This window comes from Labrus mixtus, chromosome 7 (genome assembly GCF_963584025.1).
Source record: "Labrus mixtus chromosome 7, fLabMix1.1, whole genome shotgun sequence".
Lineage (NCBI taxonomy): Eukaryota > Metazoa > Chordata > Actinopteri > Labriformes > Labridae > Labrus > Labrus mixtus.
The window spans coordinates 8,819,471-8,834,036 of NC_083618.1; the positions used below are offsets into that span (position 1 = coordinate 8,819,471).

Sequence of the window (14,566 nt, forward strand, 5' to 3'; positions counted from 1 at the left end):
GTGGTCAAATTGCATCGTGGGAGAAGGAAGGAAAGAAAGAAGGAAAGCATGTGACAAAATGTAGAATATCTGTGATTTTGATCTTTTTTTGAACTGTACATTGAGTGTCTGAGAATGTTGAAGAAGAGCAGCCTTATAATACTAGATTATAGTCTTATAGTGAAAGGACAGGAATAGAAAGACGGATCAAAAACTAGACACAACTCATAACTGTACAACCGCACAACACCATGCTCAGGCTTTAAGAATAACATGTAAACATCTTTATTTCCCCCATTTAAAGACTAGTTGTGAGATCTTAACGATTAAGATAATTAGATTTAATGCCATACATGGTGTGAAACACCACTCTAATATCTGTAGGATCATTTAAACTGCTAGCTTTCTTCTACCAGGTCCCTTAGATCTCACTAACTTACAGGATGTGTCTTAATTGTTCAATGAGAACAAAAACGGTATTTAAAAACTATGTTTCCTATGTAATGAAAATAAACTGTTCCACAAGAAAAAAAAAGGAGAATATTCAAAAAGAAAATTTAAATGTATAAATTATTTTCTAACAATACTCTGAGACACAAGGAGATATGTGAAATAAGAGTCGGACTCTTAACAGTAAAAACACCAGTTATATTACAGAACAAATGCTTGAACTGCCTCTTATTTACACTCACATTTGAATAAAAAGAGAGCCAGCGACTTGCAACAAAGTGCAAGCAATCAAATCCTGAAAACTGTGGGACCATAAAACAAGGACAATCAGAAAAAATGTGATATATCTTTTAAATCTTTCCATCACTTTTATCATTTACAATCTTTCATTCAAATCTGGGGTTCACTGATTCATCGACCTTATCAAAAGACACTGATATGTGGTGTAGACACACCATTGTAACGTGCCACACAGAATGAACAAACTCAATGAAGACGGGGAAATGCTCCTCTCGCTCTCTGCGTTGATAAGCTCTTTTAAAAAAATAAAAGTCTGCCATCAAGGCATCAAACTCCTCTCATTTTCACATGTGCAACCAGGGATAAAGCTTGTTTCCCCAGAGCGTACTATCTGATTGGACAAGCCTACCTTGAATACAAAACAGACACAGATTACATCAAGTATATTACACTCAAAGCACACCTGGATGAGTATGTTAAATTACTTCTTCAATCTTCTTGCATATAAAAATACATCCTATTTAATTCCAAGATTCAAAATATCTCCTCTAGTGACAGAACTACACATACAGAAGTTCACTTTAGCTCCAAGTTTCCTCTACAGACCTACAACAGCTGAAATGACATCAGAAAACACACTGGGGCAATAAAGGATCTCAAAGTGAATATGGATAAACTGGTTGATTTCATTACTGATTATAGTGGCTAACTCTGCCTGCTAAAGATATCCTCATCTCAGTTGCATGCATTCACACTCTTTACCATACAGAGGAAAGAAGATGAAAGAAAAGAATGCACTGAGCACAGACGAGTGTCTTTATGTATGCAGTCGGCAAGAAATCAGCTGGACAGAGGTGCATGCTGGGATGTAACCATGTCATTTGTTCTATCTGCTACCCTCCATTTCTTCCTCACTTCATCAGAACCAGTAAGCTCTCTTATCGTGTCTCCACATTACAAAAACAGCAAATCACTGGCTGCTTCCTGTTTGAATTCACTTTCAGAGTGCCTCTAAAAGCCAAATAAGCCATCCGCCATATGATGGATCTTATGCCAGGGGCAGTTGATAATTAAATGTAATTTCAGCGAGTGTATTTTAAGATCCAGGTTTGAGGGGTTTAGCAGGTTTTTTTTTTTTTTTTTTTTAAATACATATAGTCCAACATCACAGACAGAAGAGACGAGAGCCATCTCTCCCCTCTTCCCCCTCGGCCTGGGGGATACGGGGCAGCATGGCCGAGCGTGTCAGACCCCAGAAACGAGGAGGAGACAAGTCCTTCTTTGCGGCTGTGAACTTCCAACCCATGTGAGAACCGCAGGTTCGGCACTGAGCAATTGTCCAGGCGTACCTGAGAGCAAAAAAAAAAAAAAAAAAAAAAAAGGGTGACAACAAGATCCCTTTAGGACATGTATGAAGAGAAAAAATCTGGTGTTTTTTCCACACAAGAGATAAATCATAATAAGATGCATACTGGATCATCATACTCTGCTGTCTAGTGACAAACAGTTCTATAGTATCGTTCTGTTCTGTGAAGTTTAAACATGAATATAAAAGAAGCCGAACACATTTTAGAATGGAGGAGGGCTATTAAAGGAAAGGTTTCCATCCTTACAGGGTTAAACACTTAACAGAAGTCTATATGTTTTAAATGCTCAGCAACTGTAGAATTGTGATGTGGCTCAGTAGAGAGACATGTTTTTTCATTGAGGATGTCGACTGTATTTAGCCACAGCTTGACATGGAAATATGTCTTATGAGTAATGTAGTTTAAAAACGACTGAGTGCTGGAACATAATGAACACACAGTTCTGCAGACGAGTGGGGAGGTGTGCTGCAGACGTGATTCGAGAAGTTTCTACGTGACATTTTGCTTTTATCTGGAGTCATCCGAGACAGCTTCGACTGCAGTGCTGTGTATCGAAGGATCTGTTCAGACACATAATTATGTTTCGTTTTTTTGTCAGAATCGGTGGATGAGTTAAGTTGCATTTTTCCGTTTTAGAATGGATGAAATCGGTTTATTCTCACGGACACATTTAGTACACTGAAATGCATCACTAAAGTCTGTCTGGAGCAGGATTGAGAAAGTAAACACAAGAAGATCTGCTGATAGTCCAGCTCAGACCTCATCTGAAATCCTCCCAAACATGCTCCTGGCTATGCAAGCTGCTCATCTTATCAAATCTCACAGCACATTTTATAGACGAGTCAGATCACAGTTGGATTGGCTTTAAGCTAACTTCAGCCACGAGTCCTCCAAAGTGAAAGAGTGAAAAATTTTAACTTTTAAGAGTCGCTGTACAAGCTTGGAGGCAGTGATAATTGAAACAGGTTTTTAGTGGACTCATTATTTCAAAAGTCTCAAAAGTTCACACTGGGACAAGTGCAATGTGTAGCACTCAATCAAGTTTGATGACAATTCTTTTTTATTTGATACCCAGAGCCAGGGAAAGGTCTCCCTCCTCTGGGGCTGGCTACAGAAGCCCAATGCCAAACAGGGAATTCATAAATTTCTGAACAGAAGCCCTATTCATTTGTCTTTTTTGAAATAGCGTTACTGATTTTGATGGAAGGACAGCATTACAATGGAAAAGTGCTCTGGAGAACAACATAATAGCATATCAAAGACGCACGCTGCAGTGTTTCAGAGTAATGTCTCTGAAAGGCACAGTTAGGGGTCTGAGTTAATCTATATGTCATTTCTTGTGTTATATAATAGTCTGAAAAAGAGAGAGTGAGCTAAATGCCACAAATTGAGCTGTTACCCTGGAAACCAGCTGTGCAGTGTGGATGGCCTGCCGACCAGGTTAAGGTTGTTGGCTTTGTAGACAGTCAGAGTTTCATGGACGTAACCGTGAGGGTTGACGTATGCCGCCATGGGCCCGTACAGAGAAAGGCTGCAAAAAGACAACAGGGAGGGAGATTATGTTGTTAGCGGTTCATCACTCTCCAAACAAGTCGTCAGTGTTCTTTGTAAGAAAGAATAAAGCAGAGTGATTAGAGACTCCGTAAAAAGAGGCCTAAATTGTACATTCAAATGCTGCAGCCTCTGTGAACCCAGCAGCGAGTTTACACAACAAACACGTTAAATCAAACCATTTCAATTCTTGTGACACAACCACGTTTCTAAAGACTCCACAATTTAGTGTCCAGGTGGATTTATTATATAAAATATCAAATATTCTAACAGTTCAGAGATGACCAATAAGGGGTCAAATATTCACAATAAGCTTTCTGAGTTTTAGAAAAGGATACAGAACATATTTTAAATCAGCATCCATTCTGGGTAGGTTTTTGAAAGTTGAAGCTGCTATAACACTTTTTTTTAATGATATAAATAATGAATTTAATAGTTATGAATAATGTCAAAGGGGGTTGCTCATAGAAATATACATAAAGATAATTATTTCATAGCAGCAGATCAGCTCTAGGCTCAGTTCAGAGTCAATGTTTTGATGTGATAACCCACAGGGCTACTTCTTTGGGGGAACTTTGTTGGCTGTTGCTCAAGGTGACATTTTACAGCAAAAAGAAAATACATTTCATTAATGCTAAATGTAACGCAACTTCCTGGTGAACAAAGAGGAGCCTTTGGTAGCTGAAGAGTCAGTCTTTTATTTCTCGAGTTAGTTTCATTTTGCTCATATTTTCTCTATTGTCTTCTATTGTTCATGTCATTTTTTCTATTTTTAATCTTTTATCATTTTTAAGTTTTGTTTTAACACCTATTGTCATGACAGTTTAATGGGATGCCTCTAAGTGGCCAGAATAGTTGACATAGATGTAAACAACTGCAGCTAAAACTGAAGGAAAGAATGAACGAATCGTAGACCTGATCTACTATGAAGGATACGATTTTGTAAGATTCTTTTTCTGGTATGGATTGTGATTGCTGGATGTTTACTGTCTTACACTGAATAAAAACAACTAGTTCCCATTAGTTTCAGGCCCAGACCTTCTTCCTCCTAAAAACAAAAGTTATCTCTTCTCTTTTAGTTTTGTCTTTTGTTTTTCAGAAGAAGTGTGCCTGAAAATTGAAACCTGAATGTTTAACACACTAATCATAATAAACACACACTCACTTATTCACTCAGACTATCTGGATGTCCTCAGACTTAACAGCTTATGCAATTGTCCTAGGAGCGGCAGAGCCTGCACAGCTTCAGTGCTGTCACCGGTTTGGTGTGTGAACAAACGAACCATCACACATCATCTGCAGTTAAAACATTACATTACCTAACAGTATACATATGTGTGTGCGTGTGTGTGTGTGTGTGTGTGTGTGCGCACTCTGACTGTGGAGGTGCAGTACACGTGGTAATAATTACAGTGATTACTGTGGTATAATTTTCCCTCTGGTTGGGTACCATTGTCAAACTGTCTAAATGTCTTTTTTTATCCCTTATTGCTCTGAGGTAAAACAACTCAGTAAAAAGCATCAGCCACATTACACATCATGTTCATGTCTCTTTGTATAACACAGAGAAGTTCAGTTTATGGATGCTATTCATGTTTAAAGAAGCAAGAAATCCAAACGTCTCAGAGTTTCAAATGTAAAACCTTCATTTCGTTTTTAGATCTGAATACTGACTGGTTCGACCTCCTGTGATGTCAAATCGTTTTTGGTACTGCTGATTGGACCTAACAGTAAAAGGCTTTCAGGTGTATCGAGCTCCATGTTTTAGCTTCCTGTCACGCGTGGGCAGGAAAGGATAACTTCAAGTGTAATATTCAGAGATTAATTATCCCAAAATGTCAAGTTTCTTCAAGTCTGTATTCAAACTTGCTAAAAACATTTGCTTTAATCAAGCTACAACATGCAAGGTACTGATGATATTTTCCTTGAAATAAAAGACACTGCTACAAAATAAAAATAAGGACACGCCTTGTACACAGACATAAAAAGTCCTCACCTGAAGATCTCGTTTTTTGTGGTGATCTCTGTGTCCTGACACTGCTTACAGCACAGTGATGTGCACTGAGGACGAGAGGTAACAGGAAGTTAAAAGGTTGTGTAAATGACCCATGTTCTTAAAAAACACTGTCCTTATTGCTGAGGTTAAATGAGGATCCTATATGACAGAATAACATGTCCTTCATGACAAGAGCCACTACCTGGTTTTGACGAGTTCAGGCCTTTAGAGAGATGAATTATGGGGGATCATAATCCTCAATCAGACATGATAGGAAATAAAGCAGATAGCAGGCTGGTACGAAACACTTCTCACATAGATATCTTAGGAACGACATGCAAGGATATGCTAAGCTACAACTGAATCCTATTCCCTGCTCTGAGATATTTTTGTAGCCAAGTGCTGCTGGATCAGTGCATAATATATATGCACTGGGGTGGCAGTAGCTCATTCTGTAGGGACTTGGGTTGGGAACCTGAGGGTTGCTGGTTCAAGCCCCGGTGCGGACCAAATATGGAAGCTATAAGAGGCAAGGCACCAAACCCCCTCCCCACCACCAGCTCAGGAAGTCCCGCTGTGGGCAGCTCCGTCACTCTGGCATCTCTCCAGTGCATGTCCATGGGATCCTGTTTGTGCATGTGCATCTTAAATAAGGTATAAAAACTGGAGTTTATAAAGAAGGTACTACAGTAAGCTGGGCCATTACTGCTTCATTAACCTTGCAACTGAAAAATTCATGAAGAGCGCCAGCTTCCTGCAACTTTAAGACACATTTTGTTCAGCAGCAGCCTAGGGAGGGTTTAATAGGAACATCAAGAAGTTTTCCCTTGTCATTGTCATTATTTACAGAAAAAATATATATCTAGGAGAGTTTTTCATTATACCTGTTTTCTGTATTTTCAGCGGCCTTGACAATCCCTTTCATGTAATATTCCCTGTATTATTTTGTAGTTATGCATGAGGTGTTAAATAATATGAGAAATGTCCAGTGTGTACAGCATTCTGTTTGATTCATTCCAGGGTTAAGACCCAGCAGTTATCTCTGCTTACACTAAATGATTACTAAACACTTAGTCTGAAATATTACAGCAGCCCCTCATCTGTCAGCCCTGTTCAGATAGTTAGATATACCAAAGAACATGAGGGGAGGAACAGACACCGCGTGCACAGTACAACAGAACACCAGATCTTATCACACCATGAGGGAAACAATGGCTGAGTTGGCTGTTCATGGAGGAGGGGTCAACTGTGATCTTTACTGACCCGGTCCATGATGTCCAGCTCACAGCGAAGTCTCTGGATGGCGCTGCCGATCTTCAGCAGCTGAAGCCGCAGAGCGTCGTCTATAGGCAGACAGGCCGCCACTCGGTAGGAGAAGTCTGACAGAAACCAGACCGGCGGGAAAAAAGAGGGATGAAAAATGAAGGGAGGGAAGAAAGCACAAAAGAAACACAGCAGTGCGTGCACATGTGTGTATGCTTCTGCAATCCATCTGTGATATACTGAACAGAGGCTGACCTACGGCGTTCGTAGGGAGGGAGTCATCCTTCAGATTCTCATCCCATTCATGGAGCTGTTTCTTCACTCTGTTCATTAGCGACTCCTACGACGTGAAAGGCAAGAAGCAGATAGGTTGGTTTACAATCATTCCTATGATGTTTACATATGGTGGAAAATTCTGAACAATGCTTATGGCCCTCAGCACTCACAGAGTCGTAGAGAGCGTAGACCCAGGGTGGCCATGGTGTCAGACGGGCACAGTGAAACTTCCTCTGTGAAGCACAACAGACACACCATAAAACAACCAACGATGACTGAAATATCCTAACATTCTCTTTCCCTTCTCTATTTATGACTTACACAAGAGGAACACAAGCTATTTAAAGCAGACTCTCTACGCCCATCTCCCCTGTGCATTAAGTCATATATTCAAATAAGAAAGGGTCTCTCCTTTACATAATTACAAGTTGTAGCGTATGGATTCCTATGAATTGTAACTAAGAGCTCTGACTGAAACAGTGAGAAAAACAGTCCACATATTAAACATCATTATCAACAGAATTTAATGTAATGTGGACAAGTTTTAATATTTGTGTTTTTCAATATCAATCATTCCTTTATTGTAGTATCAGAAGTTTTAACAAAATCTTAGGATGAAATGTATGCTCTGTGTTTTATTCCGACCCAAACGATGACTTCAAATTAAATGGACATTAAACTGCATCCAATAGATTAATTAACTAATTGTCTAAGCTCTCTCTCCTCTATATTCTTTATGTGTATGCAGACAGTACAGACGGCTACTGAACATTGTTACTGGTTCAAGTATTAAAAAACCCTTTAAGTAAGGCATTCGAAAATATACAAGGACAAATACCAGACCTGCACAATTTTATATAACTTTTTTTTTCTTTTGAGCCTTCATCCAAGTATTTGATTAGAGCTGTAGCAATTAGCTGTTCAACAAATCAGTCAATCTACATGCGAATCCCTTCACACTTTAATGTTCATGTGATGGACAATCTCATATTCCTTGTATCTTGAGTGTCTGACCTGCTGGTAGTTATTCCACCAGCGCTGCGTTTGTTTACAGCTCTGAGTCGGAGGTTTGGATGAAGGATGCATGTGGAGCCTAGATAGGGGAGTGAGCTGCACCGCGGAGAGGGGATCTGGAAGGATTCGTTCTGGAAGTATCTGTACTTTGGCTTGTCTGATCCTGAGGCGAAAAACAAAGGGAGACAATGACACTGGTAGAGAAACAAAAGACAGGCGAGGAGGGAAGTGTGCAAGAGAGCAAAGGAGTGAAACAGAGCAGATGAATAACAGATTAAACAAATGGTGTGCTGGCTGACTGTCATCAGGTGTATGGCAGGATGTTTCTAAATCTGAGAGGATCATAAAAAGAGGCTCTCTGTATATTGTACACTGCAGCAAGAAGAAATATTCCTCCAGCTCCTTAACAACGACACACTCAATGAACTTCCTTGGGCAAGTCACACTAAACATTCATATTGTAACAACACATGAGCTATAAAACACATTCAGCTATTGCTAAACGAACATTACGCAGTATGTAAATCATATCCACTGAATGCTCAAATTGCTAAATTCATGCAATAACACGATGGCATTGTGGCTTTGGATTTCCAAACGTTATGTGATCTAAATTTCCTGATTGGGCATTTAGAAATTTTACAGAAAGGAAGATCAATCTCTGATAAGAGGAGGCCCAAAGAACAGACTTTTCATTTTCTTATTAAGACTGAAATACCTGAAATCCACTCAAGAGGATGAGAGTAGGAGTAGAGAAAATCTCTAACACCAACATTTCATGTCATTTAAAAGACCAATCACAATCAATTACACTCGTGCGAAAACCATAAAGGCTATGTATATGTGAAAACCTGCACTACACAGCTACAACCAGTTCTGGTTTTATTTGAGCTTCTTAAGATGCCTGTGGATTATGTTAGTCTGCCCTCTAGCTGTGAACTATGAGAGCACTACTTAATATTAACACAATTAAATATTCTGTCACTGTTGTGACAGGTGGCATGTGGCTGGTCAAAAAACGGACAGATTACATGCTGTACATCACACTGGATGTGAGAAGCGAGCTTCACTGTGTAATATCAAATGAGCACCTACATGTAATCCTAACCTTTGGTTTAAGGATTTAAGGAGTATTTAAACTCACCCGTCAGCTTGAGTTCTGATTTCATGGACCTTGAATCTCTGCCTACCGATAGCTTTCACTTTGACGGTTTCAATGCCATATTCCTGCTCTTCTCGGTATGCATAGATTTCAGCTGTTGTCCCAAACTCGGCCTGCGGCTCACCTGCATCGCTGAAGAGAAACATATCAAGTTAAAACATTTAAATCAAAACTCCATTTGTACATATTTAAGGTTGAGGGAAAAGACATGCTGACTACTGATCTAAAAAAAAACCTAAAATCATTACAATACAAACAATAAAATAAATTAACAACAATTAGGAACAATACAACTTTACAACAATAAATCATATGAAAATGATATATTACAAAACTACATTGCATGTAGGTGGATTATTACGGTTTAAATCAGGGATCACATGATTGGTTTTACCTGGAGCCATGATTTAAGTTAAGCTTTAAAAACACTGAAGCTCTGTTATGATTACAGTTAGATTCAGAGTAATTTTGTACCTATTTGCGAGCACGGCAAAGGTGCGGTCTTTCTGGATGATGCTCCGCATCATGCTGACCTCCTGTGGCCTGAACAGCTGTAGAGGCAGCGTCTGGCCTGGCACCAGCATCACAGAAGTGTGTGGCAGCACAGGGATGGTCTGACAGCTGTCGTCATCGTGAACTGTGCGGCCATGAAACTCCTCCATGTCTGAGCCCAGGTACTGTCAACACATCACAGCATGACAAAAACAGCTGCAGAAAACTAACTTTAGAACTCCTGTGACAGCTACACAAACACACTGTGAAGTTAAAATGAATGTAGGATAACTTGAATCATCTTAAGAGAGACAGCCATGGCCTCACTCACAGCATGTGATGTGGGAAGACTAGGGTCGAAGGTGATGAGGCTTGGTTTCTCTGCGTCTTCATTGTCTCGGTCTTCAGTCTCCATGTCATCCTCCTCCTCCTCCTCCTCTGCCTCATGGTCTGTCAGGGGAAAATAACACTCACAGTAAGACAAGCTCTTGTAGTGTCTCCTAACAGCTGCAACGTCTGCGTCTTAATTCACTTAAGTTTAATTCACTGACGGCAAACACACCAAAAGATAAAAGAAACCGAAAGCTATGGTTCATAAAATGTCTCAGCCAGGATGTGAGTGGCCTGTTGTGAAGAATTGTTAGCTAGCTAGCTGCTAGCAGCCAGAAGAGGAAATCACTCTTATAGTGAAACACCGAGCAGTCTTATCTGTCATTCAAGAAGTTTAATTCTTACCTGGTAAAAGCTGTAACTGGTTCCCCATGTTGTCGTTTATGTTGTCCTCACCTCCACCCCTCTCGTCAGCCATATCCCTGTGTTTACAATACTTATACTTCTTCTGCGGTGTCTGCAGTGTGCAGCATTAAGACGGATCTGCAGCGCCCCCTCTTGGCTGGGAAAATAGATCGAAATGTAATTTGTTTTTTGGATATTTGCCTTACTGCAATCAGAATTACAAAATGTACAAATTAAACTCTACGTTTATATTAAAACTAAAATAGAAATAATGTTATACAGTCCACCAGTTATTTACTTTATATTCCAGCTGTATTGTATACCTCTTATTCTATTTGTTTGTATCTTACTTTTTTAATTTTATTTTGTACTACCTACTTGTCTTTGTGTTGCAAGGCTTGAATTCTCCCTCTGTGCATCATTAGAGTATAATCCACTATTATCTTATTGTGGCTTCCTCTTGAGCAATATGTTATAAGATTGGGGTATCAGGGACAGAATTTGTCAAATTTGATAACCACTAAGGGCTTCAGGAATAAAGGAGCCTATCAGAATGATGTAAAGAATCAGAATACTTCTTACAACTCGGATTAGAAGTAGCTAACTATTGAAATGTGTTGCAATATAAATACATGAAAATTTTTTGGACATAAAAACCCATAAATATCAAACAATACTGCAAGATCAATGATGAAGGTAAAGAAGTTTCTGCCTTATTATAATTAAAGGACTAGAATTATTTGCATGACTCTTGATTTCAATTTTTTGCTCTTTAAACAAGTAGACCTACATTTTGGGAAAAGTAGTTACTAAATCACTTTTACTGACAATACTACATAGGCTTCATTTTGCCTACAAGCGTATATTTTAATTCAATTTATATATTTAACAGCTGCGTTTCTCAAATAAGGTGAAAGCAGATCACAAATGAGGTATTTATTTTTAACACCAGGCAACAGAAACAAAAGCTATGTTGAAGATCACTTAAATTCAAATGCAGAAATATAGTAAAAAGAGAACAAAAAGCTAGATGACATGAGATGCTTTGCGCCTACCTCTAGGAGTGGCTGATTCGTTTGGAGACACTGCAGACATTTTAACCTGACTAAGGGTTTTAAGTATTGACCAGACCTCATCAAGGAGAGGCCCATAGGCAGAATCTGACCCTTTAAATGCTGAGCAGAAATATTACATTTTGCCAATGTGAACATGTAATGACCAGTTACTCTTTCCTAATTTAGTGTAATAATCCATCAGTTTTGAATGTCATTTTTATTTTGTAGGTGGTCATTAAGGGGTCTAACTCTACTACAAAAATGTGACGATTAAAAAGGGTTATACATTTACAATTTTAAGCACCAACGGTCAGATATTTGATATAAACCCCTTTGTTATAATTGTTCAAATCTTGGGCCATTGAAAGTTATTGAATAAGCATTTTGTAGACTATTACAAGGTTCCCACTCATTTCCATAGATCATTTTCCAGGACTTTTCAGCGATGATCGAGCTGCTATGACAGTCCGTGATCGTGCGTGCAAACAAATTCATTTTCAAACTACTCCTAAAATGTGAAATTAAGAGGCTGAAACCTGAGATTAAGTTTTAACAGTGTTCATTTATTGTTCAATACACCACATGAAGGTCAAGAGATCGTATTCTGGTCCATGAACAAAGCAGCTGCAGTTCTGATGGTGAGAGATCCGTCCAGTGTCATCCATCTTCCAGTCCGATGTCCACAGCGTGCTCAATTTGAGGCTCTGTTGTCAGACATCCGGGTGGAGGCTTTCAATCCACTGAAGGAGGGGGTCAAGTCATCTGGCGAGGCTTTGACAGGAGCACAGCTGATGCAATGAGGGCTTACTTTGACCTCTGCCTCATCTTTCTCCTTTTACGCTTCAGCCTGTTGGGAACCAAACACCACTTTAAGTATGACAAAAATACTTCACACCCTGGGTTTTACACCAGATCATATAACTGACAAAAAAAAAAGAAAGATTAAAATCTTTCATTAAAGATTATTGTGGACATACATCTCCAGAACACTTTGAGAGCTGGAAAACCTCACTTCATGTAAACCTACAAGCTCTTTATAATTCATCGGTATAAAAGTCAGGCATGGTGAATAATGTCAAGCAAATGCATATTTTTTCCAGCTTTCCCCACATGAGGATTTAACTCATGTCTGCATTTGGGATCAGACTACTCTTCAGGAAGAACTAAGATTTAACACAGATTTCCTTTAAATTGAGGAATACTTGAATTCCAGTTTCATGTAAAGGAAAATGGGCTTTGGAATTCAGGCCTATAAAATGTTCTCCTATTTTAATAAACCTATGTCACATTTCACAAATATTTGAAGTTAGTTAATGTGGCCATTAAGCTCCAGGGGAAACAAACCCGTTTTAACATAGAGACAAGTTTTAGTACCAGGATGACTAGAAAACTATGAGTGTATTTTACTGTAATCAACTGAACCATCAGAGCATGTTATTAAACTCCAGTTGTATTACTACATCAGAAACACTGCAGCTTAAGGTACTCTAGAGAGCAAGGTTTAGAACATTACTTCATGTCATAAGCAATAATTGAGAAACTGAAATTTAATTAATCAAGCACTAACTTGTAATTTAACACGTTTAACTCTAAGGTGTAAAATACACACTACCAGTTGTAGTCATGTCAGAAAACTTCCACTTTCGTCACTTTTAACATAAGTGCATGTAAAATATGAGTGGAAAATAAGACGTGCTAAAGTGTGAACAATTCATTTATGCTTACCTGCGCATACGCTTCTTCCTCCACTAGAAGAAAAGAGGACATGGAGAAGTTAATGCAGTTGTTTATGCCATGTGTTCCCTCCCATTTAATGACCGAAAACATCATGCACCAAGACTGCCACCATTACCCCGCAATGAAAACATGCTTACTATACTAAAAATTCTACGTCTCAATACGGTGATATGCTTTAAAGTACTTCTAGAAAGAACATTGAGCTGAAAAATCAAAAGGACAACACAAAGCAGCCAATGTGCTAAAATTCAGTAGCTAGCTAGCAAGCAGCATCGTCTGAAACAGGAAGGGCTAAATAATTGTTAAGATAGTTCGTTTCCTTACCTTTGCTCTCATCGTGTGGAGAAGTTTCTGTAAATAAGCACAATACAAGATATTAATGACCGTGGATGACTTAAAATAAGAGCAGATTCATTTGGATTTAGTTGGGAGTCAAGCAGGTTTCCTTACCTCAAAGTGAGAACAGCAACGGAAAGAGGATGTGACGAAGAAAGATCGCGTTATTTATACACTCGGCGACGTCATCATCCAGCGCCAGTTGTCTTAGCTCGTTGGGAAATGTAGTCATTAGTGCCCCGGTTTCTGTCCCATCAAGAGGCGTCAACAGCGAAACCAACTATTATAATACTTTGTGTTAGGCTACGAAAACTTAGGAACAGTAACCAAAAGAGCTGATTTACCAAGGGGTATAAAAATAATGTATAATAAATTATTATTATATTATATATTATTTATTAATAAAATAATTTATAATATAATAAATAATAATAATTATATATCATAATATGTAGCCTATGATTAATAATCATTATAGGTAGGCTGCAGAGATGAGTTATTTAGTTGAAGAAATCTTCTCACAATGAGGCATCTCTCCTAACCACCATACCACTGTGCAGCCTCTCAGTGCTTACCAGTTGGGGTTTATCCAATTTCCTGTATAAAATATTTGTTCCCTGCTGGGACTCAAACACTGGGCCGACTTACTGTGAGGCGTCAGTGCTAAACACGTCACTAACTTTCTGCCTCCAAAGGGGTTATCTTCTTTCCAGTACGGTTGTAGTTTAAAACCATGGTCCACACCCCAGTTGGAGGAAGCAAGAGGATTCCAGCTCCACATGGTAAGGCCCCTGCTGCCTGGATCGGTACTCTCCGCAAGCTTGTCGTGAGGCATCAGTGCACCACACCATTGTACTGATTTAGCTTTTACTGTAAGTTACTAAGCAGATCCTTTTCAATCCATAAAATCAAA

At 39.0% G+C, this 14,566-nt stretch overlaps 1 protein-coding gene and 1 long non-coding RNA gene across 2 annotated transcripts; both read right to left on the reverse strand.

Annotated features, from left to right (window-relative positions):
- Window positions 1–236: 236 nt before the first annotated feature.
- On the reverse strand, window positions 237–10,659 carry crbn (cereblon). The gene is made up of 11 exons (XM_061042561.1): window positions 10,526–10,659; window positions 10,122–10,240; window positions 9,773–9,975; window positions 9,281–9,430; window positions 8,137–8,299; window positions 7,293–7,355; window positions 7,102–7,186; window positions 6,847–6,962; window positions 5,584–5,648; window positions 3,436–3,567; window positions 237–2,018 (listed from the first exon to the last, which is right to left on the reverse strand). Exons 1-11 carry the CDS (start codon window positions 10,596–10,598, stop codon window positions 1,835–1,837), a joined length of 1,353 nt encoding a protein of 450 aa, XP_060898544.1. The 5' UTR covers window positions 10,599–10,659; the 3' UTR covers window positions 237–1,834.
- A 1,463-nt stretch (window positions 10,660–12,122) lies between these two features.
- LOC132977748 (uncharacterized) lies at window positions 12,123–13,777 on the reverse strand. Its single transcript, XR_009673848.1, has 3 exons — window positions 13,642–13,777; window positions 13,306–13,328; window positions 12,123–12,427 (listed from the first exon to the last, which is right to left on the reverse strand). It is a non-coding gene; the product is annotated as an uncharacterized LOC132977748 (long non-coding RNA).
- Between the last annotated feature and the right edge of the window lie 789 nt (window positions 13,778–14,566).